General features: G+C 40.1%; 1 protein-coding gene across 12 annotated transcripts in view; it reads right to left on the reverse strand.

Moving 5' to 3' along the window:
- YAP1 (Yes1 associated transcriptional regulator) overlaps positions 1 to 25,622 on the reverse strand; it is a 135,536-nt gene that overhangs the window by 43,175 nt on the left and 66,739 nt on the right. For 4 of the 12 annotated variants that reach the window (XM_070803308.1, XM_070803312.1, XM_070803310.1 and 1 more), the window contains exon 4: positions 2,815 to 2,934. The exons of 4 other annotated variants lie outside the window; for them this stretch is intronic. In XM_070803308.1, the coding sequence (XP_070659409.1) occupies positions 2,815 to 2,934 (120 nt within the window). The remainder of the gene's footprint in view (positions 1 to 2,814; positions 2,935 to 25,622) is intronic. 4 more of the 12 variants (XM_070803309.1, XM_070803314.1, XM_070803311.1 and 1 more) reach the window with 1 other exon arrangement.

Here is a 25,622-nt window from a genome sequence, read left to right on the forward strand (position 1 = left end):
TATCAGCTAGTTCTTACTGCCACTGGATGTCACCTCATGATTTGTTACAAATTATCAATCAATGCTAAAAAATAATATAAATGTCAAAAATATACAGTTTTCATAGAAGGGCAAGAAAAGGGTATGAGATTAAGAGATACAAACTACTATGTATAAAAAATAACCAACAGGGAAAAATACAGTACAGGGAAACAGTCATTATTTTGTAATAACTTTAAATGGAGTATAATCTATAAAAATGTTGAATCACTAAGTGATACACCTAAAACTAATACTGTAAATCAACATAAAATAAAAACTTCAATAATTTTTTTTAAAGATATAGTTTTTAAATCTTAAAGAACAAGAAAATAGGATAAAAAGGAACCAATACATAACAAATTACGAATTTCCTAAACTTATATTATATGGATAACTTATTAACTTCATGGGGGATGTGAAGAACTGATTAAAAAAATTATTCTAAATATAATTATTCCAAAGCATCTGATAAAGAACAGAAATATAAAAGAGGCTGGTGTCTGAAGGTGATTAAGTGATAAAGTCAAGCTTATACAGAGGTCAAGTGTATTTTCCACTCTAAAATGTCAAAAGACATAGGTCAACTTAAGGTAAAAAATGGTAAATACTTTAATATAGATTTGGGGAATATAGGAAAGCACATTTCACAACCATGAAGGAAACAACCTATCATCTGTTGGTGTTTGCGTGGTTCAAAGGGTCAGAAAGGGGATAGTTTATATTTTGGGGGCAGATAAAATGCAATCTAGCATAGAACTTTAGATTTCAAGGAAAACTCCTTCAAATTCAGCTGCTAACAGCTTGTCTCTATTTGCTGTCACTCTGGATCAGAGAAACCCACACTTTTTTTCTTCCCCTTTCCTGCTCCCCTTCAGTTACACTTGAGCTCTCTGACTGAAAAGGTCTGGAACAGATTAGAAGTCGGGCCACAAAATAAAAAGCTTTGGCAAGCTGTCAAGCCTGTCTGGAATACACATACAACAGTGGGCCCAGAAGGGGAAACTAAAAGCAGGAAGAGTATTTTACGAAACCTTTTCTTGGCATACTTAATTGTACGCTGTGTGTACATATGTGTTGAGGTGGGAGGGAGATTATTATTTTTTTGGTACTTTCTCCCATTTAAAACAAAAGACCAAGCTGTGTGTGTAATTAATGGATCTACTTAAGCTCACAGCCAACTTGCTTTACTTCACTTTTTATTAACTGAAAATACTTAAAACAAAAACCTTTGTTCCAACTGCTGATTTCTATAGCTAGCTAAGAGTTAATCATCATTTTTCAGAACCTCAGGTAGAGGGAAAGAAAAATCCCACAGTACCATTTTTTAAAATTACCAAATGCGGACAAGCTAAATTCATTTCATTAAAGATGATCTGAGGAAACATGGCTGTTATCGTTCTAGTCCATACAAACGGCAACATTTATTAAATTTTCTACCTTACTTGGGTTCCTGTTTCAACCACAAGGCCTTATTCAAGTATTAAATAGAATCTGAAGTTGCAAATTATTAACATGCCACATTACTTTTTTAACACCCAAATAGGTCTTGAAGCTCAAAAGGCTTGCATTTAAGCCAAACCGGGTATTTGTCAAAGCAACAGTCTCTGCCCTGATCCCACTCTGACTTTACCTGAATAGGGGTCAGTTCATAACGCTGACCAATTGGTGAGCTTGGGGCGGCAAACCCAAATGTCGGGGTTTTTAAAAGGTATACATACAGACACAGAACTGTTTGGAACGTTCCTAACAGGGCAGTTATTTTGCCCAGCCCTGGGTAGAGTTTTCTTTCTTCCCTTTTACCCCAGACTGTGTTCTGATGGCACTCAAGGAGTTAATTCCTCCTTCCCGGAAGGGCCCCGCAGTTGTTGTTAGGTCAACCCCTGCAAAGCTTCAAAGGTTCCGAGCTCCCGCAGTCTGACCTACTCAGTGATCTGCACATTGTTTTCATTTAGCTACATCCAGTCCAAGACGAAAGCTTTAAAACCACAATGATCTGCTCCTTTTTAGATTCATTTTTCCATGGCTTTGGAAAAATATCTCAGAAACCCAACTGAAGAAAAGGAAAACAGTGAAAAAATATGGATAAAAAGGCCCCAAAGAGCTTGTATACTATTATCAAGATATGCACATTTGGGAGGGGAGTATTTCTTTGTGCAAATGGTGATTTTTGTCATTTGATTTGAGGGAGAAATATGGCTTTACTTTTTGTTTCCTAAATGAAAAGCAAAGAAAAAGAAAAAAACACCTTAAAATATGGGTGTGGGGTGGGGGAGTGAGGGCAGAAAGGAAGAGAAGGGAAAAGGCGCTGCCACTGGCCTATCTCTAGGTGACAGGGGTCCCCGCCCCAGCTGGGGACAGAGAACATTTTAACACCAAGACACAGGATGGGAGTCACTGCTCTCTCAAGTTAAGCATAAGCAGACACCAGTCACTCACCGACAAAAGCTGCTATTTCAGGTTTTAGATGAAGCAACAGCCTGATTATTTCTATAGCTAAAAAGATCATTTTAAACAAGATCTCTGTGCTTCTCAAAAATGAGAAAGAAACAGTCAGTCTGGTTAGTAAACCACCACAACATTCCTCCAATCCCATCCGAAGAATCAAAGCTAGAAAGTTGATTTAGATCCAAATTCAAGTTTAAAGTGAAAGGCATAAAAATAGTAATAGATAAGTTGGCTAGGCAGTCATTTTTTAAAACTATAAAACAACCCAACTTAATTTAAATGTACCTTCCAAAATTCATATACCAAAAAACAGTTATCAAAAATATTTAAAAAGATTTTGAGATGAACCTTTACCAAAACGAGGGTCAAGCCTGGGGTCTAGCCAAGAGGTGGTCTTGTTCTTGTGGTTTATATAGTAGATTTCTCCATCCTGAGTCATGGCTTGTTCCCATCCGTCAGGAAGAGGACCTATAAACAATGGGAAAAAAAAAATCACGGTTGGTTTTATTTGGTGCACCTAAAAAAAAGTGGGAGAGGTGCTAATTTAAAAAGAAAACACATAAAACAACTCATTAAAGTAGAATTAAGCATGTGTTCAGAGAAGAAAGGTAAACCCCAATACTTGATTCTTCTCCACCAAGAAGAAATTATCCAATAATAAAATCTACATCCCCAGAGACACAGATGTAAACAAACTTCAGATTTTGGAAAAACTCTCTGGAAGTCATGACCCAAGCCATTACTACTAGTGTTAATACAAGACATGGAGTGCTGCAGCTCAGGGACTGTCCCCGCATCCAGCCTGTTTCATGACAGTATCTTCCTAGAGACCCCAGAGCTCTTAATAAGGAATCTGTGCAAGAGTTCTCACAGCACTACGGTATCATAAACATTCTGCTTAATATAGAGCACAGTTTAGCTAAGCCTGCCAACTGCCATTGATTTCCATTATTTATGTGACTGACACACACCAAGAACACTATAATAGAGAAAACGTGGTTGAAAACAGCTGATTCTTAAGCAGCCCAGAAGTTGCTACAAGGTGGGGATGGGGCTGGAAGTTTCAGTCTGTCAGAGATGTGTGTATGTGGGGGGTGGGGGGGTGGGGGGGGCGGGAGGGGTGGCAGGGAGACAGTAAGGACCAGGACTGCTGGGAGGCATGTTTCTCAGGAAGAAAAAGAAAAGAGGTACAAATTCCAAAACTACAGCGTGAGGAAGCAACACCTGGGAGATAGGGCTAAGAACACAGAAAGTTTAGGGATCGTTCTAGGCTTCCCACCTAGCTCATTCAGGAAAGAATCTGCCTGCTATGCAGGAGACCCGGGTTTGATTCCTGGGTCGGGAAGATCCCCTGGAGACGGGAACAGCTACCTATTCCAGTATTCTGGCCTGGAGAATTCCATGGACTGTATAGTCCATGGGGTTGCAAAGAGTCAGAAGTGACTGAGCGACTTTCACTCTCACTTTTGGGCTTCCCTGGCAGCTCAGTTGGTTAAGAATCCGCCTGCAATGCAGGAGACCCTGGTTCAATTCCTGGGTCAGGAAGATCTGCTGGAGAAGGGATAGGCTACTCACTCCAGTATTCTTGGGCTTCCCTTGTGGCTCAGCTGGTAAAGAATCCACCTGCAATGCGGGAGACCCAGGTTTGATCCCTGGGTGGGGAAGATCCCCTAGAGAAGGGAAAGGCTACCCATTCTAGTACTCTTGCCTGGAGAATTCCATGGACAGAGGAGCCTGGCAGGCTGCAGTCCACGCAGTCACAGAGAGATACGACTTAGTAACTAAACCACCACCGAGATGATGCTATCCTTATGAGGGAAGCGAGTTGCTTTTGAGAGGGAACGGTAATAAAATGAGAGACCCAGTGTAAGTGATCCAACCCAGGCACATTTCCTCCTTGTCTCCTCCATTTCCCACCCCCACGAAGATCAGGAGAGGCAAAGGGAAACGGACCAGCAGGAACTGACTGCTCGCTGTGTGCCAGGCACTCTGCCAAGTACACACGTTCACGGACTCATCTGGCGCAGACGATGACTGAGGACGCACGCGGCAGGACAATCTCCATTCTAATGGGAAACTGAGGCCACGTGGCTCAGCCGCACATCACAGATGCTGCTCAAACCCAGCAGCCTGATTCCTGAGCCAACTTCCTGATAACACTTCTTTTCTTTCAAATTTTATCATTTTTAAACTTTACGAAAACTTATTCTTCAGGGGAGGATAACTGCTTCACAATGTTGTGTTGGTTTCTGTCACACAAGAACGTGTCACACAAGAACGTGAGTCAACCGTAAGTACACACATGTCCCCTCCTTCTTGAACCTCCCTCTCACTCCCACAACTTTTTATTCATCTTCCACATCCAAGATTAGAGACTAAGTGTGTCTCCTGTGCAAAAATGGAACAAGTCCCTTTTCTCTAGGCAGTAAGTCCCCTACATACGAACCTCCACGTGGTGAACTTGCAAAGATGAAATGTGCACGCCCAACCCTGTTTCCGTTCGCTCATGTGTCTGGTGCACACTGTCACACGCGTGCACCCCCTACAAGTGGTTGTGCTTTCGTGCATCTCACTGCACAGAGTGCAGCAATACAGCATGTACCTACTACCCAGCGTCACCGGATCATTCTTTCAAGAAGGTGGACAGAACTGAATGCAGAAAGGAGCCTGTGCTCCCAGGGCCGGCATGAGGGAGACCAGCTTGCCCTCTGCCTCCCATCGCTGAGATCCTTCACTCGCCCATCCTCCACCTCTGCTCCCTGCTCCAGTCAGGAACCTGCCTGTTCACTTTATGCCAGTTTACGCCAGCCATCATACTCTACTACTGTACTTTTCAAGGCACTATACTGTAAGATTAAAGCTTTTTTTGTGTACTTTTTAATGTATTATTTTTGAAAAAATATTATTAACTTATTACAGTACAATACTATATAGCTTAATTGTATTAGTTGGGTACCCAGGCTAACTCTGTTGACCAAGCTCTTGGAACAGAACTCATTCGTGTGCAGGGGACTGACTATATTGGCAGTCCAAGACAGCCTTGTGAGTAGTGCTGGAAGAACTGTGGTAACAGACCACTCACACGGGCCCATGGGACCCAAGGCCCTAATTCTAGGCCGTTTTCATTTGTATCAAGAACAGACCGATTTGCTATTATACTATTATCAAAGATCTTCTTTGATGGGGTCAAAATCACGTTAGGGAATGCAGGCATGTGCAACTGGAGTGTTCTAGACTCCTACTAGATGCCACAAGGGAAGACCCTCCTCCAACCCTGAGTGTGAAGTTCTGCATATGATGCCGTGTCCAGAGCTGGGACTCTGCTGCAGGTATCCTGTGTTTACTAAGACGTGAATGGGAAGCAGACTTGGTAAACATGTATAAATAAAACCACTTCTCTCAGCAGCCTTCAGTGTCACTTTGGTCTCTGCTTCCCCACCAGGAAGTCAGAAACTTCAGAACTGTTGCTCTTTAGTTGCTCAGTTGTCCAACTCTTCTGCGACCCCACAGATTGTAGCCCACCAGGCTCCTCGGTCCATGGCATTTCCCAGGTGAGAATACTGGAGTGGGTTGCCATTGTCTTCTCTAGGGGATCTTCCCAGTCCAGGAATTGAGCCTGCAGGTGGATTCTCTACTAATGAGCCACCAGGGAAGCCCAAGGATTTGTTACTAACTTTAATTGTGGAAAATGGCTCTTACCTGGTTAAGAAGAAGAGCTGGAAATTATTGATTGCTAAATTCTCACAGATGGATTGAAGCAGATCAGAGAGTGTGAGTAGAGTCACATATTCTATTATAAACAGAGTATGTGAATGATCTGATATTAATCCAGTGCTTTTTGCTCCTTAAATGTTTTCATTTTTATAGCTCATTTGATATCTTAAAATGTGTTTAAAATTTGTAGAACAGTAAAATGGAAAAGCTAAAGTTTATTGTAATCTATTCTCCAGGAGAAAAACCAAACTTTTGTTTTGTGATATATTCTGGATTTTTTTCCTGTGCATGTTTTGTAATACACATGTATAACTATTGACGTCATGTTGTACCTGAGCCACACTTGTTTTTATTCACTTAATATACATTATGGGCATCTTTTCTTAACACAACATGTAAGCCTCTCTCATTCTTTTTAATGGCTTCACAGATCTTACTACACAGATATACTAGAATTCATTTATCCCAGTGTTACGTATCAGAGTTGTTTCCACATTTTGTCCTAAATTTGTTATAACGTGTACAATGCACAGCACCCCCTGTAGTGACGGCACCAGCTCCATTACTACACTGCACACCCTGTACTTAACCCCACCGTACTGATGAAACACAGTGACATTCAGACAGATCACTTGCCCCAGGTAGACAGCAGAGTAAACTCTCCCAAGATAAAGATTTGAACCCAGGCAATCTGACATCAGAGATCCTGTTTAAATCATTAGCTATTTATCTTATATAAATCATATTTCTCAAGTATTTTTCATATGTCATTAAGTATAATATTTAGTATTTCACTAAAAACAGTAGACTTCAAAAATTAAATTTAGCAAACTTGCCACCAGTTCTGTTCTTGTATACTATAAACAATCAAAAACAAACCTCTACACAGCAAAACTTGGCACAACATTGTAAATCAACTATACTTCAATTTAAAAACAAAAAATAAACCTCTAACTAATCTTAACTTTCTTTTCTTGGGCTCCAAAATCACTGCAGATGGTGACTGCAGCCATGAAATTAAATTAAAAAACACTTGCTCCTTGGTAGAAAAGCTATGACCAACCTAGACAGCATATTAAAAAGCAGAGACATCACTTTGCCCACAAAAGTCTGTCTAGTGAAAACTATGGTTTTTCCAGTAGTCATGTATAAATGTAAGAACTAGATCATAAACAGGTCTGAGAGCCAAGGAACTGATGCTTTCGAACTGTGGTGCTGGCGAAGACTCTTGAGCGTCTCTTGGACTGCAAAGAGATCAAAACAGTCAATCCTAAAGGAAATCAACCCTGAATATTCATTGGAAGGACTGATGCTGAAGCTGAAGCTCCAATACTTTGGTCACCTGATGCGAAGAGGAAAAGACCCAGATACTGGGAAAGACTGAAGGCAAGAGAAGTGGACGACAGAAGATGAGATGGTTGGATGGCATCACTAACTCAATGGACATGAGTTTGAGCAAACTCCCAGAGATAGTGAAGAACAGAGAAGCCTGGTGTGCTGCAGTCCATGGCGATGCAGAGCAAACACGACCGAGTGACTAAATTTCAGACATGAAGATGTAAAGGAAAGACAAGACTGGTACAAAAACAGAAAGTAGTGATGTTGCTTATTTTCTCACCTATATTTCTAATTAAGAAGTAAACATGTACATCAGATCAGATCAGTTGCTCAGTTGTGTCTGACTCTTTGCGACCCCACGAATCGCAGCACGCCAGGCCTCCCTGTCCATCACCAACTCCCGGAGTTCACTGAGACTCACATCCATAGAGTCAGTGATGCCATCCAGCCATCTCATCCTCTGTCGTCCCCTTCTCCTCCTGCCCCCAATCCCTCCCAGCATCAGAGTCTTTTCCAATGAGTCAACTCTTCGCATGAGGTGGCCAAAGTATTGCAGTTTCAGCTTTAGCATCATCCTTCCAAAGAAATCCCAGGGCTGATCTCCTTTAGAATGGACTGGTTGGATCTCCTTGCAGTCCAAGGGACTCTCAAGAGTCTTCTCCAACACCACAGTTCAGAAGCATCAATTCTTTGGCGCTCAGCTTTCTTCACAGTCCAACTCTCACATCCATACATGACCACTGGAAAAACTATAGCCTTGACTAGACGGACCTTTGTTGGCAAAATAACGTCTCTGCTTTTGAATAAGGATCTAGGTTGGTCATAACTTTCCTTCCAAGGTTACAGTAAGCGTCTTTTCATTTCATGGCTGCAATCACCATCTGCGGTTATTTTTGGAGCCCTCAAAAATAAAGTCTGACACTATTTCCCCATCTATTTGCCATGAAGTGATGGGACCAGATGCCATGATCTTCATTTTCTGAATGTTGAGCTTTAAGCCAACTTTTTCACTCTCCACTTTCACTTTCATCAAGAAGCTTTTTAGTTTCTTCTTCACTTTCTGCCATAAGGGTGGTGTCATCTGCATATCTGAGGTTATTGATATTTCTCCCGGCAATCTTGATTCCAGCTTGTGCTTCTTCCAGACCAGCGTTTCTCATGATATACTCTGTATATAAGTTAAATAAGCAGGGTGACAATAAACAGCCTTGACTTACTCCTTTTCCTATTTGGAACCAGTCTGTTGTTCCATGTCCAGTTCTAACTGTTGCTTCCTGACCTGCATACAGGTTTCTCAAGAGGCAGGTCAGGTGGTTGGTATTCCCATCTCTTTCAGAATTTTCCACAGTTTATTGTGATCCACACAGTCAAAGGCTTTGGCATAGTCAATAAAGCAGAAATAGATGTTTTTCTGGAACTTCTTGCTTTTTCCATGATTCAGAGGATGTTGGCAATTTGATCTCTGGTTCCTCTGCCTTTTCTAAAACCAGCTTGAACATCTGGCAGTTCATGGTTCACGTATTGCTGAAGCCTGGCTTGAGAATTTTTGAGCATTGTTTTACTAGCATGTGAGATGAGTGCAATTGTGCAGTAGTTTGAGCATTCTTTGGCATTGCCTTTCCTTGGGATTGGAATGAAAACTGATATCAAATATATATACTAAACACAAAAGAATGCTTTTATGTTTAGGTTCATTTAACACGAGGCAAAAATTTAATGTGTGTAAAGAGACTGTCTAAAACAGGATGTCCTCTTTACAGAAAGAGCTACTGATCAATTCAAAGGAGTAGATAAGGAAACATTACCTTTAAATAGCTTTGCATTGCAATCGAATTCTAATAGAAAAAACAAGACTGAAAAGAAAAAAAATCTTCAACCTCAAATGTGAACTAAATAAACAATAACAGATCTGAGCTTTATTCACACACAAGAGAATTTTGATTTAAATGCTCTTGGGATGAAATTCAGTGACTTGATTATGCAGGTTTCTAAAACACTGTGTTAAACTAAGCTAACTGCTGAATAACCGTAAGAAGCTGAGACAGCAAGAGTGACATATCTTCTGAATCATCAAGTGGCACAGGCTACTCAAAGTCTGATTCAAGCATCTGGGCTAGAGTTGGAATGCAGTAAAGTCAGTAAGTCTGTGGGGAAATCTGGGCTTCTCACAAAACTAGATTTACAAGAGGAGACTACAGGGATGGATCAAAATATATTCAGAAAATTTTTCAGTTAATTTACATCCTGATTTTAGCATCATAAATATTAAAACTTCTCCAATAGGGAGTACATAAAATAAAGCAAATGTAAGTAGCAATATTTTAATGACTTAGGATAAAACGCAAGCTGAGCCCCATCCCTAGAATTTCTGATTCAGTAGGTTTGCAGTTGGGCCTGAAAATGCCCAGATGACACTGATGCTGCTGGTCCAAGGAACACATTTTTGAGAAACAATGATATAAAAAATAACTACTTACAATTCTTTAGCTGGTATGTAGCTGTTACCTGAATTCATCTAACTTTTATGAGACTACAGTCGTCCACTGTTAGGCATCGGGGCAGTTCAGAGCACACTATCAAGCGCTGCGTGTCTGGGGGCAGCACACAGTCACCTCTGCTAGAGTAAGACGAGGCAAGTGGCTCACCCTCCATCAGGGTAAAGCAGAAGGCAATGCTTCTTTAAAAAACTGAAATGGCCCAAGCAACTATCCTGGAGAAGCAGACCAGATACATTTCTTTTTGGCCCCTAATGACCAGGTGGTAACGAAGTGTAGGGACTCTGGAGGCAAGTAAACTGGTGTGATCCATGGGAATTATTACTCTTAACTGAGCTTCCGACCATTTTTAGTTGAGAACTCTTCACTTTCTCAATTCAAATGAGGAGTCCTCTCTCTGTGCTAACAAAATATTTTCTTTATACCTAATGCCGTAACAATCACCACACGGTACTGTCCATACGTGTTTTCTTCCAGGCGAGACTGAAATACCTGAACAGAGAAGCGTATATTACGCAGTTTTCTATTTTACTGTCGAGCTCAGCGCCTACTACACAGAAAGGGCACAAAACCATGTTTGCTGACAGTAATGCAATCAAAACAAAGTCCAATTAAAATTCTTCATTTATGACTGTGAGAGAAACATATCCTGTTTTATCCTTTCTACGTTAAGTTCAATTTCTCCATTATTAAGTATCACTGAAATTAAAGGTACAAGGATGTAACAAACTCTTTTATTCAATAAGTATGTATTGAGCCCCTACTATATTCAAGTACTAATCCAGGCACTGGATATACAGCAATAAGCAAAACAGTTTCTGCTTCATGGATTATGGTCTAGCCAGGAAGACAGATAGGTATGTACAGTACAATGCTGGCTCATGACAAGCGCAGTGAAAAAACCCCAAAAAGCCAAACCAAACCTGGAGATGGTCTTTCAGAAATGTGGACTAAGAAGGGGCTCACTGAGATGGTGACCTTAGGGCGGAGACTCAACCACAAAGCAAGCCAAGATGGGATGACCCGGATACGAGCAGCGCAGGCAGGGGCTGGGACGAGGGCAGAGGAAGGGAGGGCTGACGCACACGGTCACCGTGCTGTCAGGACCTAGGCTCGATCAGCAGATCACCAAGCATTTTAACCGGCAAATGGTGGAGTGGGGAACACTACAGGGGATCACCAACCCTAAAGGATAGTAACAACTTCTCCAAACTCATGGATCACCTCTAAATATGTACAAGTGGGCAACAAACATTTTCATCGCAGATAATGTGTGCATACATGAGACACAGACCCTTAGACATGGGAAACGTGTGGGAGTTTTCCAAGGCTAGGCTATTAGGCTTAACCATCGCAGCCAAGTCTTTTGGGGATAAGGAGGAGATAGAAAGTAGGCCCCTGGATCATGAAGGTAAACAAAAAGAGGTCATCACTTTAATAAGATGTAAACAGGGTGAGAAATTTGAATTAGGAAAAACAAGAAAGAGTAGTAGCCTATAATTAATTAATAAATTAGAATTACTTATCCTTGGGAAAAATAAATTTTTATGTAGTATTTACTACTACTAGCTGAAAAACTACTATAACAAACACTAACTTCCTGTAATATTTTGAAAACAAACAAAATATTGTATGTCATAATACTGAAGGTGACTCAACGTCAACTTCCTGTTCTTGCCTGAGGACCCTCTTGCATCAGGAATGACTCAAACCACCTGCAACGTCTAATCAAACCAGAAAGTCCTGATTTTGCCACAAGTCAGATGATCAGTCTCTCCCTCTCACCTGCCCCACAACTCAGGAATACAGATGTCACCCAGGATACTGAAAGTTTATTAAACAAAACTTAGTGGTTCAAAGTACAGGGCTATCAAGAATTAAGAGCAGCTGGAAAAAGTAGATGCAATACATCTTGCAAAAGAATCTAATTTGGACCAATTTCAGTTTTGAAATTCTGGTCTCTGACATTTATGATGAATCACAAACTGCATTACTACATTGTTCTAAGCTCCTTACAAGCACATACTAAGCCAACTAACAGTCCCATGGTATAGGTCCTATTATTATCCTCACTTTACAGACGAGCAAACTAAACCACAGACAAGTTGCCCCAGATTACTTAGCCCAGACTAGCAACTGGCAGAGGGTGGATCCAAACCCAGATAGTTCTAGCTTTCCAGAACTCATGCTCTTAAGTACTACGCTGCAATTATGACAAACATTAATCAAAAGGAGTGTTTTTAAAAATTTCTTCTCCTAGAACTTTCATGAAATCTCATTGCTTCAGTCATATTCACATAGATGGCTCTTATATCTTTAATACTTCTCCCAGGGACACCACCAGTCTTTCTCCTCCACCAAGTGCACACCAACACTCCATAAAACATGTCCTCATATTTGAGTTGATTTTACTTTACAATACAATTGCCCTTGTTCCTCAGATAAAACAAATGTAGACTTCCGTATTTCCATGACTAAATTTTAGCAGTAACCTCCCAACTGGCCTTAATCAGACACATCTTATGTACCTTAAGAGCATCCTGCCTCACACCTCCTCTGAGGAAGCAGCTCTATGACTCAGAGCTCCCTGAGGCCCTGGGAGCCTGGCTTCACTGGCTATTCCAGGTCCTCTGTCGCCAGCCATTACAGAGGACACTGCAGAGGGGTTAGTGTCGCCACCACAGCTCACGCCCTCCTCACTCCGTCGTGGTTCAGACCTGCCAACTCCTCTCCCTTCTCCGAGGACCTCCCGCAGGGGCTCCTCTCCCGCCCAGCCTTGCTCAGTTGCTCAGCCAACTCTTCCTCTTCCCTCCCCAGTGTGGACACGCCTTCCTCAAGAGGGCTTTGCCTACAAACACAAAGGTTCATTCCTCTCCTATGCATCATGCGCTTCTTTGGTGAGATGATTCTAGCGCATCAGTAACTTAGTAATCCACTCAAAGTGAGTCCTCCTGGCATGGCCTGTCTTTCCAGTACTCAGCACAGTCATGCACTTTTCACCTCCACACATACCCCCAATGCACAAACCCCAGCCTGTCTCCTCCGAGCCTTCACGATTTTTAGCCATCGAAATCCTACCCTATTTTCATGTTTTATCTTTGTGAAGCTTTTCTTAATTTCCATCCCACTACTAACATTCTTCCCCACCTGTGAATAGAAATTGCACTTGTTTTTCATTTTTTGGATGCTTATCTTGTATTTGTTCTTTAACAGTGAGTTTAACTCAGAATTTATCATTTTGCACTAGAATCAAAAAAAAAGAGTTCTCCATGTTTTTTGAGTGGTACGTTCAATTTCTGCTTCATTAACAAGGCTAAAACCTTTTGACCGTGTGGATCACAACAAACTGTGGAAAATTCTTAAAAGAGATGGGGATACCAGATCACAGTACCTGCCTCCTGAGAAACCTGTATGTCAACAAGCAACAATTAGAACTGGACGTGGAATAACGGACTGGTTCAAAATTGGGACATAAGTATGTCGAGGCTGTATATTATCACTTTGCTTATTTAACTTGTATGCAGAATACATCATGAGAAATGCTGGGCTGCATGAAGCACAAGCTGGAATCAAGACTGCAGGTGAAATATCAATAACCTCAGATACGCAGATGACACCACCCTCATGGCAGAAAGCAAAGAGAAACTAAAGAGCCTCTTGATGAAGGTGAAAGAGAAAAGTTAACAAAAAACTGGCTTAAAAAAAAAAAAAAAGTTCAACATGAAGAAACTAAGATCATGGCATCCAGTCCCATCACTTGATTGCAAATAGGTGGGGAAACAATGGAAAAAGTAACGGATTTTATTTTTGGGGATCCAAAATCACTGTGAATGGTGACTGCAGCCATGAAATTAAAAGACGTTTGCTCCTTGGAAGAAAAGCTATGACAAACCTAAAGAGTATTAAAAAGATGAGACATCACTCTGCTGACAAAAGTCTGTATAACATACAGTCAAAGCTATGGTTTTTCCAATAGTTAGGTACAGATGTGAGAGTTGGATCATAAAGAAGGCTGAGAGCCAAAGAATTGATGCTTTCGAATTGTGGTGCTAGAGAAGATCCTTGAAAGTCCCTTAGACAGCAGAGAGATCAAACCAGTCAATCCTAAGAGAAATCAACCCTGAACATTCAATGGAAGGACTGATGCTGAAGCTGAAGCTCCAATACTTTGGCTCCCTGATATTAAGAGCCGACTTAACTCAATGGACATGAGTTTGAGAAAACTTGGGCAGACGGTGAAGGACAGGAAAGCCTAGCATGCTGCAGTTCATGGGGTCGCTAAGGTAAGATTAAACTCTAGCCCATAAGCGAAGAAGAACTAAAGAGCCTCTTGATTAAAGTGAAAGAGGAGAGTGAAAAAGTTGGCTTAAAGCTCAACATTCAGAAAACTAAGATCATGGCATCTGGTCCCATCACTTCATGGCAAATAGATGGGAAACAGTGGAAACAGTGACAGACTTCATTTTTCTGGGCTCCAAAATCACTGTGATGGGGACTGTAGCCATGAAATTAAAAGACGCTTACTCCTTGGAAGGAAAGTTGTAACCAACCTAGACAGCATATTAAAAAGCAGACACATTACTTTGCCAACAAAGGTCTGTCTAGTCAAAGTTATGGTTTTTCCAGTAGTCATGTATGGATGTGAGAGTTGGACCATAAAAAAAGCTGAGCACTGAAGAATTGATGCTTTTGAACTGTGGTGTTGGAGAAGACTCTTGGAAGTCCCTTGGACGGCAAAGAGATCCAACCAGTCCATCCTAAAGGAAATCAGTCCTGAATATTCATTGGAAGGACTGATGCTAAAGCTGAAGCTCCAATTCTTTGGTCACCTGATGCAAAGAACTGACTCACTGGGAAAGACCCTGATGTTGGGGAAGACTGAAGGTGGGAGGAGAAGGGGACAACAGAGGATGAGATGGTTGGATGGCATCACCGACTCAATGGACACAAGTTTGAGTAAGCTCCGGGAGTTGGTGATGGACAGGGAGGTCTGGTGTGCTACAGTCCAAAGAGTCAGACACGACTGAGCAACTGAACTGAACTGATGTATTTTAAGGCTTAGATTGGAACTTCAACACTGTTACTTACTGTATTCTACTCACTACCGTAAACTGTGTCCCCGACCACTGTGCTCATGTCCCATTTTAGCAGATGCCTCAGTGAACTCCACTTATCTGCCTACATCCTGGCATGTCTTCCAGGAAGCTCTAAGTCTTAAAGAAGTACTTTGACTTTTTGCTGTTTATATCTCTTAGGGCTTAGCACTACCACCAAATACAACTGAAGTTTGTTGAGCTGAAATGATTAAGAACTTACCTGTGAAAAGAATGATGGATTAATCTTGGTCAAGTCAGTCTCTCTGATCCTCAGTTTGTGCTTTTATAGATCATAGACTTTTTTTTTTTAATAAGTTGGTAACATTTTGCAGTGCTCTTATACTAAATGAGCTCTCATGTGAAATGGTGGAGTAATTCATATGTAATAGGTACTTAGGAAAGGTTTTTTTGTTGTTGTTTTCTCACTGAAAATAGAAATAAAATAAGAATAGGAATAACAAAGTGGATCTTTAATAACATTTCTATGGTTTTACGTTCACCATTCTAGAGTCGTCTATCTGCGTAGTTCATGAATCAGCTGTCTGGCATCTCCTGGAAACTTGTTAGAAATACAGAATTTCAGGTCCTACACATGACCTATAGAATCAGAATCTGCATTAAAATATATATATATATTCCCAGTAGATTCCTTTACACATTACAAATTGAGAACCACTGATTTACAATACTATGAACTGTGGTGTTGTGCTCTTGAGAGTCCCTTGGACTTCAAGGACATCAAACCAGTCCATCCTAAAGGAAATCAGTCCTGAATATTCATTGGAAGGACTGATGCTGAAGCTGAAACTCCAACACTTTGGCCACCTGATGCAAAGAACTGACTCACTGGAAAAGACTCTGATGCTGGGAAAGACTGAAGGCAGGAGGAGACGGGGACGACAGAGAACAAGAGGGTTGGCTGTCATCTCCGACTCAATGGACATGAGTTTGAGCAAGCTCCGGGAGTTGGTGATGGACAGGGAAGCCTGGAATGCTGCAGTCCAAAGGGGGTTGTAAAGAATTGGAAACAACTGAGGGACTGAATTGAACTGATTTATAATTCAGAAAACTAATATGGCTTGCATGGTTTTTTTCATGCATTATAAATGAAATTAAACTTAGAGACAGCACACTTTAAAAACTATGAAAGGTTTAAACTCAAGACAGATCTGGGTTCAAATTCTGAATCCAATATTTATAATTATTTATACTAGTAATTGTATTAATATAAATAATATTTATAATTATTAGCCTTCTAACCTTGAGCAAATTCCTGATCTGCTTGATGCTCACTTTTTTTATAAAAATGGAGATAAGTACTTCTTCAACTAATTGCTAAAAGGATTTAAAGGAGAAAGTGCTTGACTGAGGGCCAGGCTTATAAAAGATACTTTTAGAAAAAGTCATTCCAACCCTTTTTTGGAAGTTCTGCCATTTTGTGCTAACAATATACATACTTCAAAAAAAATTGTATATAAGATCAAGATAAGCTTATGATAAAATAAACCTGGTCTCAAAGATGAAATGACTGGATAATAAAAACAGGAAACCCATAGGTTTTCCCTTCTATAGGAGAAGAACCCTAGAAAGGAGTAATTTTTAAGTCTCCCAAATCTTTCAGGACCTAGCCTTCTTAACTGTCTTCAGCCTCGCTTCCTCACCGTTCTATCACAAGTCATATGGGGCTGGGGGTTTGAGGCTCAGTGATCTCTCACAAAATGCTTCCTTTACCTTCCCCCTTCTCCCGCAAACTTAAGTCCCACTCAACTACTAAAGGCAATGGCACCCCACTCCAGTACTCTTGCCTGGAAAATCCCATGGATGGAGGAGCCTGGTGGGCTGCAGTCCATGGGGTCGCTAAGAGTCGGGCACAACAGAGTGACTTCACTTTCACTTTTCACTTTCATGCATTGGAGAAGGAAATGGCAACCCACTCCAGTGTTCTTGCCTGGAGAATCCTAGGGACGGGGGAGCCTGGTGGGCTGCCGTCTATGGGGCTGCACAGAGTCGGACATGACTGAAGTGACTTAGCAGCAGCAGCAGCAGCACCAACTACTAAAATTTAGGTTTTGAGTCCAGTCACTTCTAACCACTTCCCTTCAAACACCCTGGTCCATTGTTTCCCCTGAATTATTGCAACTGCCCAGTAACTAATCTTCCTTCTTTTTAAAAACTTACTCAAGATCATGTCCCTGCTCTGTTCAAAACCTACAAACCCCTATATAATATGGCTTCCATGCTCCTTTTCACCGCTGTTCCAGCTGCAATGGCCTTCCTGCTGTTCTTCAAATGTGCCTCAGCACCTCTGACCTGGCTGTTGCGATAGGCATGGAACATTCCCTTCCCCAGCTATCTGCATGGCTCTTCAGTTCATTTGCATCTTTGCTCAAAAATCACTGATTACAGAGGACTATCCTGGAGAAGCTATTTAAAAATGATTATCTCCCTCCATCCCCGAGTCAACCCCTCTCTGATGCTTAACTATTTTTCCCTTTCCATTTTTAACTGATTACACTGTGTATTTGTTTCTGTTCTATATTCTTATAGAACATTTAGAGTCGTGCTCTGCACACGTTCAATATTCAGCATTTGTGGCGGGAATGAGCAAACCTTACAGATGTCTGCTTTGCTCTCTGCAGCTCTATCTACCCGTTCTCCCTGCTTTCTCGGCTCAGTGTTTGTCTCCCAACAGTAAACATGCATTTACTGTTGCATGGGGAGAAATTATTTTACTTTGACTTCATAATCCAAGTGGCCATTATAATGTCTAGTATAGAGTAACTGATACTTGTTGAATGAGTAATTTAGAAAGTGAACAATTCAATTGTTTCAAGGTTGAATAAGAAGACTTTTAAATCCATTAGTCTGTTACAGCCAGGTGAACTTCCCACAGGAAAAGGCCGAGTGCAAGCTCAGAGAACTTTCCAACATGAAACTCTTCAGACTTTCTTAACTGTAACTTGAGTCTTAAGATTTTAACTTTATAGCTTTAGTATGTAAATTTATAAAAGATTAGCTTTCTACAAGCTTACTTAGACCTCAGAAATGTTCCAATAAAGTAATGACCGTTGGTAAAATTTTAACCTCAAGTTTTATCACCTCTTTACCTTTTTAACTCCAAAGAAAATTATTATTTTGAAAAACTCTACTGTTGCAATATTTTTTTCATTTCACTGATGCTGGCTATATATGGTAGTCTATGGATATCATTTTAAAAGAATTAGCATCTTAATCTTTCACACAAATATTCCTCTTGTGAGTCATAAAATTATTACAGCAGAGAATAGCCAGGATTTAGAAATCAGTAGGAAAGGCAGAAGTAATACTGCAATGCTTATCAAAAGAAGACACGAAAACAGGCATTTATTTAGTTCTTAAATGTAAATAATTTAATCTTTTTTATCCTTTCTACTCCAAAGCTGAGCAAAGTCTCCTAAATTGTACAAATAATCACTGTAGAAAAGTTGAACATGGACACGTGTATTTTAAAACACTACTTCCTAGTAACTCATTTTACTAAGAGCTGGTAGCAGAGGTATGCATCAATTTTTTCCTGTATATTCTTTAACAATATCTTCACACTCTTCTAAGTTAGTCTGTTAAAGTAACCAAAATAAGCTTATATCCTTTTTTTCATTAGGCTCAGTATTTACAACAAATTCTTAGTAACTTTCAGAATTCAAGTGAACTTTACTTTCCCAAATGATTACTTACGAGGCTTTTAATACATTTTTTAAAATATTTGTTATTCATGCCCTAAGATCACACCAAGGGACCTCAGCAATCTTGAGCTTCTATATGTCTCCCCTTGCTTTCGAAGATAACCTCTAAAGTAACGAAGACAGAAAAGAATTACCTTGTATGAAATAATAGGGCATATAACTAAATACATGAATACAGTTCAATCCCTGGGTCAAGAAGATGCCCTGGAGTAGGAAATGGCACCCCACTCCAGTATTCTTGCCTGGAGAATTCAATGGACAGAGCAGCATAGAAGGCTACAGTCCGTGGGGTTGCAAAGAATCGAACAACATATATTGTACATGCCAATATGTTAAGTAATATAGAAACACATGCCCTGATTCCAGAATAACTGAATTTAAAGTTCCACTGATACATTTGGTGTGGAGGGAGTCTGAAAGTCATTTCAGAAATGTAACTAAGTAAATTCAGAATAAAGCTAACACCTTGCTTCATTTGCCAAATGTTGCTGCCTTGCTCAGGTATTCTGAGCTTTAATATTATTTAGAAAATACTTTTCAGTTAAAAATCATGAATGGAATTAGTCAATATCAAGAGTGATTCCCACTGCAGAAGGAGTGAGAAGCTCTCACCACCAGAGTAACATACAGGCCATTAGCTGCCCTGACATGAGTGGCATGTTTCATCAGCAGCAATTTCATGAAACCATCAAGATTAAAAAGTGCCAACCCAGTCCAGTATTCTTGCCTGGAGAATCCCACAGACAGAGGAGCCTGGCGGGCTACAGTCCACGGGGTCGCAGAGTCAGATGTGATTGAGCGACTAACACTAACTTGGAAGAACTAAATACTGAAGATATAATTGCAAGCTATTGTCATCTGCAACTCGTTTGGAGATTCTAATTGGATTATTTTTTCTATTTCACAAATAAATATTTTTACCATCATAATCCCTCTATATTGTTTACTGATAACTTTAATTAACATGAAATGGACTGGTCCATATTTTTAAATTAAAAAAGTGGTTCTTGCTTCCATAGTATTAACCATTTTTTCATGAACTTAATTAACAAATAAATCAAGACACTGAATAAAACAAACTGAGTCTCTTTAAGGATTATATTAATTTGGAATTATTATGTTTTTTGCTTTTTACTCTTTTCTCTTTTCCTGTGGTCATCTTTCTTAATTTACCAAAATTAGCAGATGAGAAAAAAGCACTAATTTTGGTTTAAAAAAGATTATTTGGGATACACTGCCTCTGTCCTGTACTTCACTGCTTCGATGTTGGGCTTTATTATAGTTTTATTCCCATTTGGTATACTTTAGTATAGTCTTGTTCCCTATATTACAACTTCAGGTTGGCAGATTATTTCCACCTTACAATAATCAAAAACTTTAAGAATCAGGAAAAAGTCTGACCCATGAGAAGAAAACGATATTTACATTTAACACTCTTACAACTTCTATACCAAATGGGCAATCTATGTGACTCTAAAAGTCAGCAGATAACACATGAGTTGAATAAGAACTAATGATGTATATTTGGTGTTAAAAAGCTTGTAAACATAGCCCTAAAGATAGTGTGGTAAAAGATTATAACAAACTTATTTAAAATGAAGTTAACAGTAATTGGACTGCAAGGAGATGCAACCAGTCCATCCTAAAGGAGATCAGTCCTGGGTGTTCATTGGAAGGTCTGATGCTGAGGCTGAAACTCCAATACTTTGGCCACCTGATGAGAAGAGTCGACTCAATGGAAAAACCCCTGATGCTGGGAAGAGTGAAGGCGACAGGAGAAGGGACGACAGAGGATGAGACGGCTGGATGGCGTCACTGATGGTGGACGTGAGTCTGAGTGAGCCCCGGGAGTTGGTGATGGACAGGGAGGCCTGGTGTGCTGCAGTCCATGGGGTTGCAGAGTCAGACATGACTGAGTGACTGAACTGAACTGAACAGTAATTACCAGGTAATGTAAACTGATTAAATTGTAAAATATCATATGAAATCACATTTACTTTATTATTCAGTATATTATATCAAGCGCTGTATTTTGTTAATAATAATTTCTATGTACCCACTTTGTATAAATATTGTATCATTTAATCTTCACCACAGCCCTACAAATTCAGTGTTATTATTTTTATTGTCACTCCATTTTCCAAGTGAAGAAATGAGGCACAAGTAAATATACTCCTTTATCCAAGATCTTATAGTCAATTAAGAGACAGAGCTGGGATTCAAACCTGTGTCCGCCTGACCCAGAGCCCTTGATCTTTAACCCTCATTCTAAACTCCTCCTGAGCTCACTCCAAAGGTGAAGAGCAGAACTTAAACGCTTGCGAACTACAACACATAAGTAGGAATCAGCAATTCCTAAACTCTGAGGTCAGCTTTGTACTTTTCATACATCCTTAGCTCTTCTGTGTTTTTTAAAGTTAAAAATCTCACTATCAACCTTTTACCTGTTATTGTTACATTTCACATCTGCTCTATGTCATATTTTCCTTGGTAACAATCTTTTTCCCATCTGGAATTTGGTCCTCTGAGAGATTACACAAAGCAGAAGTAATACAACAGGCAAATATGAAGGCACCTCCAAACGACACACTATGCCTGCTTCTCAATGTTTCCCCCACAGCAATGGAGGTGCTGAGCAAATTCCTTCAACATGCATCATCTTCCATGATCAAGATGGCATTTTCTCCACCTATCTTGACAGATTTCCTAGGAATTCCATGCAGGTTTTCATAACAGGGAAATCAGAAAGTGCTGTATTGGCAGATTCAGGCATTAGTCAAATAAATGCCAGACTTAAACCATGAAAATAATGAATTCCTTAAAATGTACCTGTAACAAGACATCTGATTTTATCAAATTGTTCTCAAAGGTAGGTTTTTAAAAAAGCAGACAACAGAGGGTTCACTGACACTGCATCATTTAAATCAAGGCTTATGCCATTTTTAATAATCCTCAATAGTCACCTGTCCTTTGGCACCAAGTTATTTCTGGATTAGCACAGGATATATTTTCTTTATACTGCAGCTTTAAGATTCAGCAATCTTGTGAATCATTGGTGACAAGCTACTAATAAAAAGCTTCATATAAATGGAGCTCTCACACACTCTGTCTCACATACATACATGACTACTGGAAAAACCACAGCTTTGACTATGCAGACCTTTGTCACCTCTTTTTAATACGCTGTTTACATTTGTCATAGCTTTTCTTCTAAGGAGCATAAAAGGAGAGTTGGATCATAAAGAAGCCTGAGCACCAAAGAATTGATGCTTTTGAACTGTGATGTTGGAGTAGACTCTTGAGAGTCCCTTGGACAACAAGGAGATCCAACCAGTCAATCCTAAAGGAAATCAGTCCTGAATATTCATTGGAAGGACTGATGCTGAAGCTGAAACTCCAATACTTAGGCCACCTGATGCAAAGAGCTGACTCATTGGAAAAGACCCTGATCCTGGGAAAGACTGAGAGCAGGAAGAGAAGGGGATGACAGGATGAGATGTTTGAATGGCATCACCGACTCAATGGACATGAGTTTGAGCTAACTCTGGGAGCTGGTGATGGACACGGAGGCCTGGTGTGCTGCAGTCCATGGGGTTGCAAAGAGTCCGACATGACTGAGCAACAACAATGTGCCATAAACATAATACATTTAATGTAACTTGTCATGGGCAATCATCGATTTAATAGGATACGGTTTGTGTATACTTTTATATATGTATATATTATATATTTAATGTAAAGAAAAGTAGAATTATTTTACTTATTACTCAAATTTCCTCTTATTTTGTAATTTTCTTTTCCTCATATTTCAAATTCCTTTTTACTAAGTTCACTGTCTTGGCTAATTCAGTCAGTTCAGTTCAGTTGCTCAGTCGTGTCCGACTCTTTGTGACCCCATGAATCACAGCACGCCAGGCCTCCCTGTCCATCACCAACTCCCAGAGTTCACTCAAACTCATGCCCATTGAGTCAGTGATGCCATCCAGCCATCTCATCCTCTGTCGTCCCCTTCTCCTTCTGCCCCCAATCCCTCCCAGCATCAGAGTCTTTTCCAATGAGTCAACTCTTCGCATGAGGTGCCCAAAAAATTGGAGTTTCAGCTTTAGCATCAGTCCTTCCAATGAACACCCAGGACTGATCTCCTTTAGAATGGACTGGTTGGATCTCCTTGCAGTCCAAGGGACTCTCAAGAGTCTTCTCCAATACCACAGTTCAAAAGCATCAATTCTTCGGCGCTCAGCCTTCTTCATAGTCCAACTCTTACATCCATACATGACCACAGGAAAAACCATAGCCTTGACTAGACGCACCTTTGTTGGCAAAATGTCTCTGCTTTTGAATAAGCTATCTAGGTTGGTCATAACTTTCCTTCCAAGGAGCAAGCGTCTTTTAATTTCATGGCTGCAATCACCATCTGCGGTGATTTTTGGAGCCCCCGAAAATAAAGTCTGACACTGTCTTGCTAATTAAATGGCCAGTTAAAAGAATATAAATTTCTTCATAGGATCAAGTAAGTCTTGCCTCTAGAACCCTTTCCAGGTGCATCTTTAAGTGATTTCTCAGTGGCTCAGAGGTGAAGAATCTGCCTGCAATGCAGGAGACCTGGGTTTGATCCCTGGGTTGGGAAGATCCCCTGGAGAAGGGAAATGGCAACTCACTCCAGTATCCTTGCCTGGAAAAATCTCATGGACAGAGAAGCCTGGTGGGCTACGGTTGCAAAGAGTCAGACATGACTGAGCGACTAATACTAACAGAAATTTAGCCAATTATAAACCACATACCTCCAGTCTAGCAATACAACTCATCATTTCAACCTCATATTGTGAAAAAGACACAAAATGCAAAAGTAAACTAATCACTTCTGCTAAACCAAATTCCAGTGAAAGAAACTGGATTTCATAACATCTTAGAACTGGAGAAAATCTAAAAATATAGTTCCATTAAAACCTATGCAGAAACCTAGAGAGTCTAGAGAAAATATAGGAAAGTGATCTGATTAGAAATAATTAGAACAGAACACAAAGCTGGACTCAAATATTTGAATGAGGTGAGTTCTTTTTTATAAAAGATTAACAATAGGAAGTTCCAGTTAAAATAATTAATGACAAAAATGTAAATCAAGCTGCATTTAGCTTGATTAACTCAGTAAAGGGTTTCGAAACAGCTGTGTATCCTTCTCTTTTATACAAAGGCTTCAGATTAGCAGGTTCAGAAGGAATTGTCTTCAAGGTGAAAACTGTCTGCAGATACCTTGCTTAACTGGAAATAGGCTAGCGACTTTGTCAATACCCTGAAAATTTATTTAAATATCCTCACAATTCTTGCTCACAGGCTCCAGGCTTTGAAAACTCAAAAGACTATTTTCCAAGCACAGAGGAGTATCACTTCTGCTGCTGTACTCTAGGAGAAATCCTTGACTGAGAGATAAGATCATTTTCTCTTAAAGCTATTCGAGAAATGATGCTCTGTACCTCAGTGGAGAATGCAGTCACCAAACACCCTAAGTTCGGTTCAGACGGAGAAGGGGAAGCCCCTGAGTTGAATCCTTATTAACATGACATTATGGCTGTAACTGTACATGAACATGAGGTTATCAAGATTACAGTTCCCATGGCATTCATTCCAAAGCATGGCAACAACACAAAGTCTTCCATTTTTAAATAGCCACTCAAGGTTTCTCAAATGTGAAGTGAGACTAATAACAGCACCTAATTTAATGACCATTATGGGGACTGTACAAAATGACCTTAGCAGGAAGCCTGGCATGTAAATAGGGCTTCCTGTTATTATTTAACACCTTGGTGGCTCAGATGGTAAAGAATCCGCCTGCATGCAGGAGACCTGGGTTCGATCCCTGGGTTGGGAAGATCCCCTGGAGGAGGGCAAGGGAACCCACTCCAGTATTCTTGCCTGGAGAATCCCATGGACAGAGGAGCCTGAGGACTACTTGCAAAGAGTTGGACACGACCGAGCGACTAAGCAGAGAACAGCACACACCACACCACCACTTCAGCATGCCCAGGTCTCTGAGGGGTGGCTTTTCCCATTTCAGGTCCTGCCTTCAACTCTCCACATCTAAGCCTCTCTTCGTACAACTCCCAGCCCCTCCCCACAAAAACACACCAACCCACTACAATTGTGCCTCCTGCCACTTTACTCAAACCATTCCTCCCTAAGTCACCTCTTTAATCAACACAGCAGCAAGCATGTCTAGTAATTTTTATGTAGTACAGAAAAACACATTTCATATTTTACAAAACACAGAGCTGAAATAAAAATATACACAAATATTCTAAAATCCATTAATACCAATTTGATACATCTTTTTGGTTTTAAACATAAACTTGATTCCAATTATTTTCCTTAGACCATTACTGTTAGAAAATTTAATAGGAAAAACATAAACAAACCAATGTTCTTAAAGTATAATAGTCAATCTTATAGAAGCAAAATGCTTGATCTTCCAAGATAAAAGTTAAATTAATGAATTATTTTTTACTAATTTCCCAGGTATAGTTTTAGTTGGATTATGACAAAATGAAAAATGAGCATCATCTTCTTTGAACTATAAATACAAAGCAGCTTACACAACTTTTATTTGGATATTTGATAATCAAAAAAATAGCTGTCAAGTAAAAATATTAGTCAATAAATACTTGCATAATATTTGGCCTTTGAAAAAAGTTTAACTTCAATGTCACACATAAAACATGTTCTGAGGATAAGTAAAGGTGCTGACATTAAAATAAGCGCAGATAAAATGGAAGCTTTATGACAAGAAAAGCTCAGTC

This window comes from Bos indicus, chromosome 15, assembly GCF_029378745.1.
Source record: "Bos indicus isolate NIAB-ARS_2022 breed Sahiwal x Tharparkar chromosome 15, NIAB-ARS_B.indTharparkar_mat_pri_1.0, whole genome shotgun sequence".
Classification (NCBI taxonomy): domain Eukaryota; kingdom Metazoa; phylum Chordata; class Mammalia; order Artiodactyla; family Bovidae; genus Bos; species Bos indicus.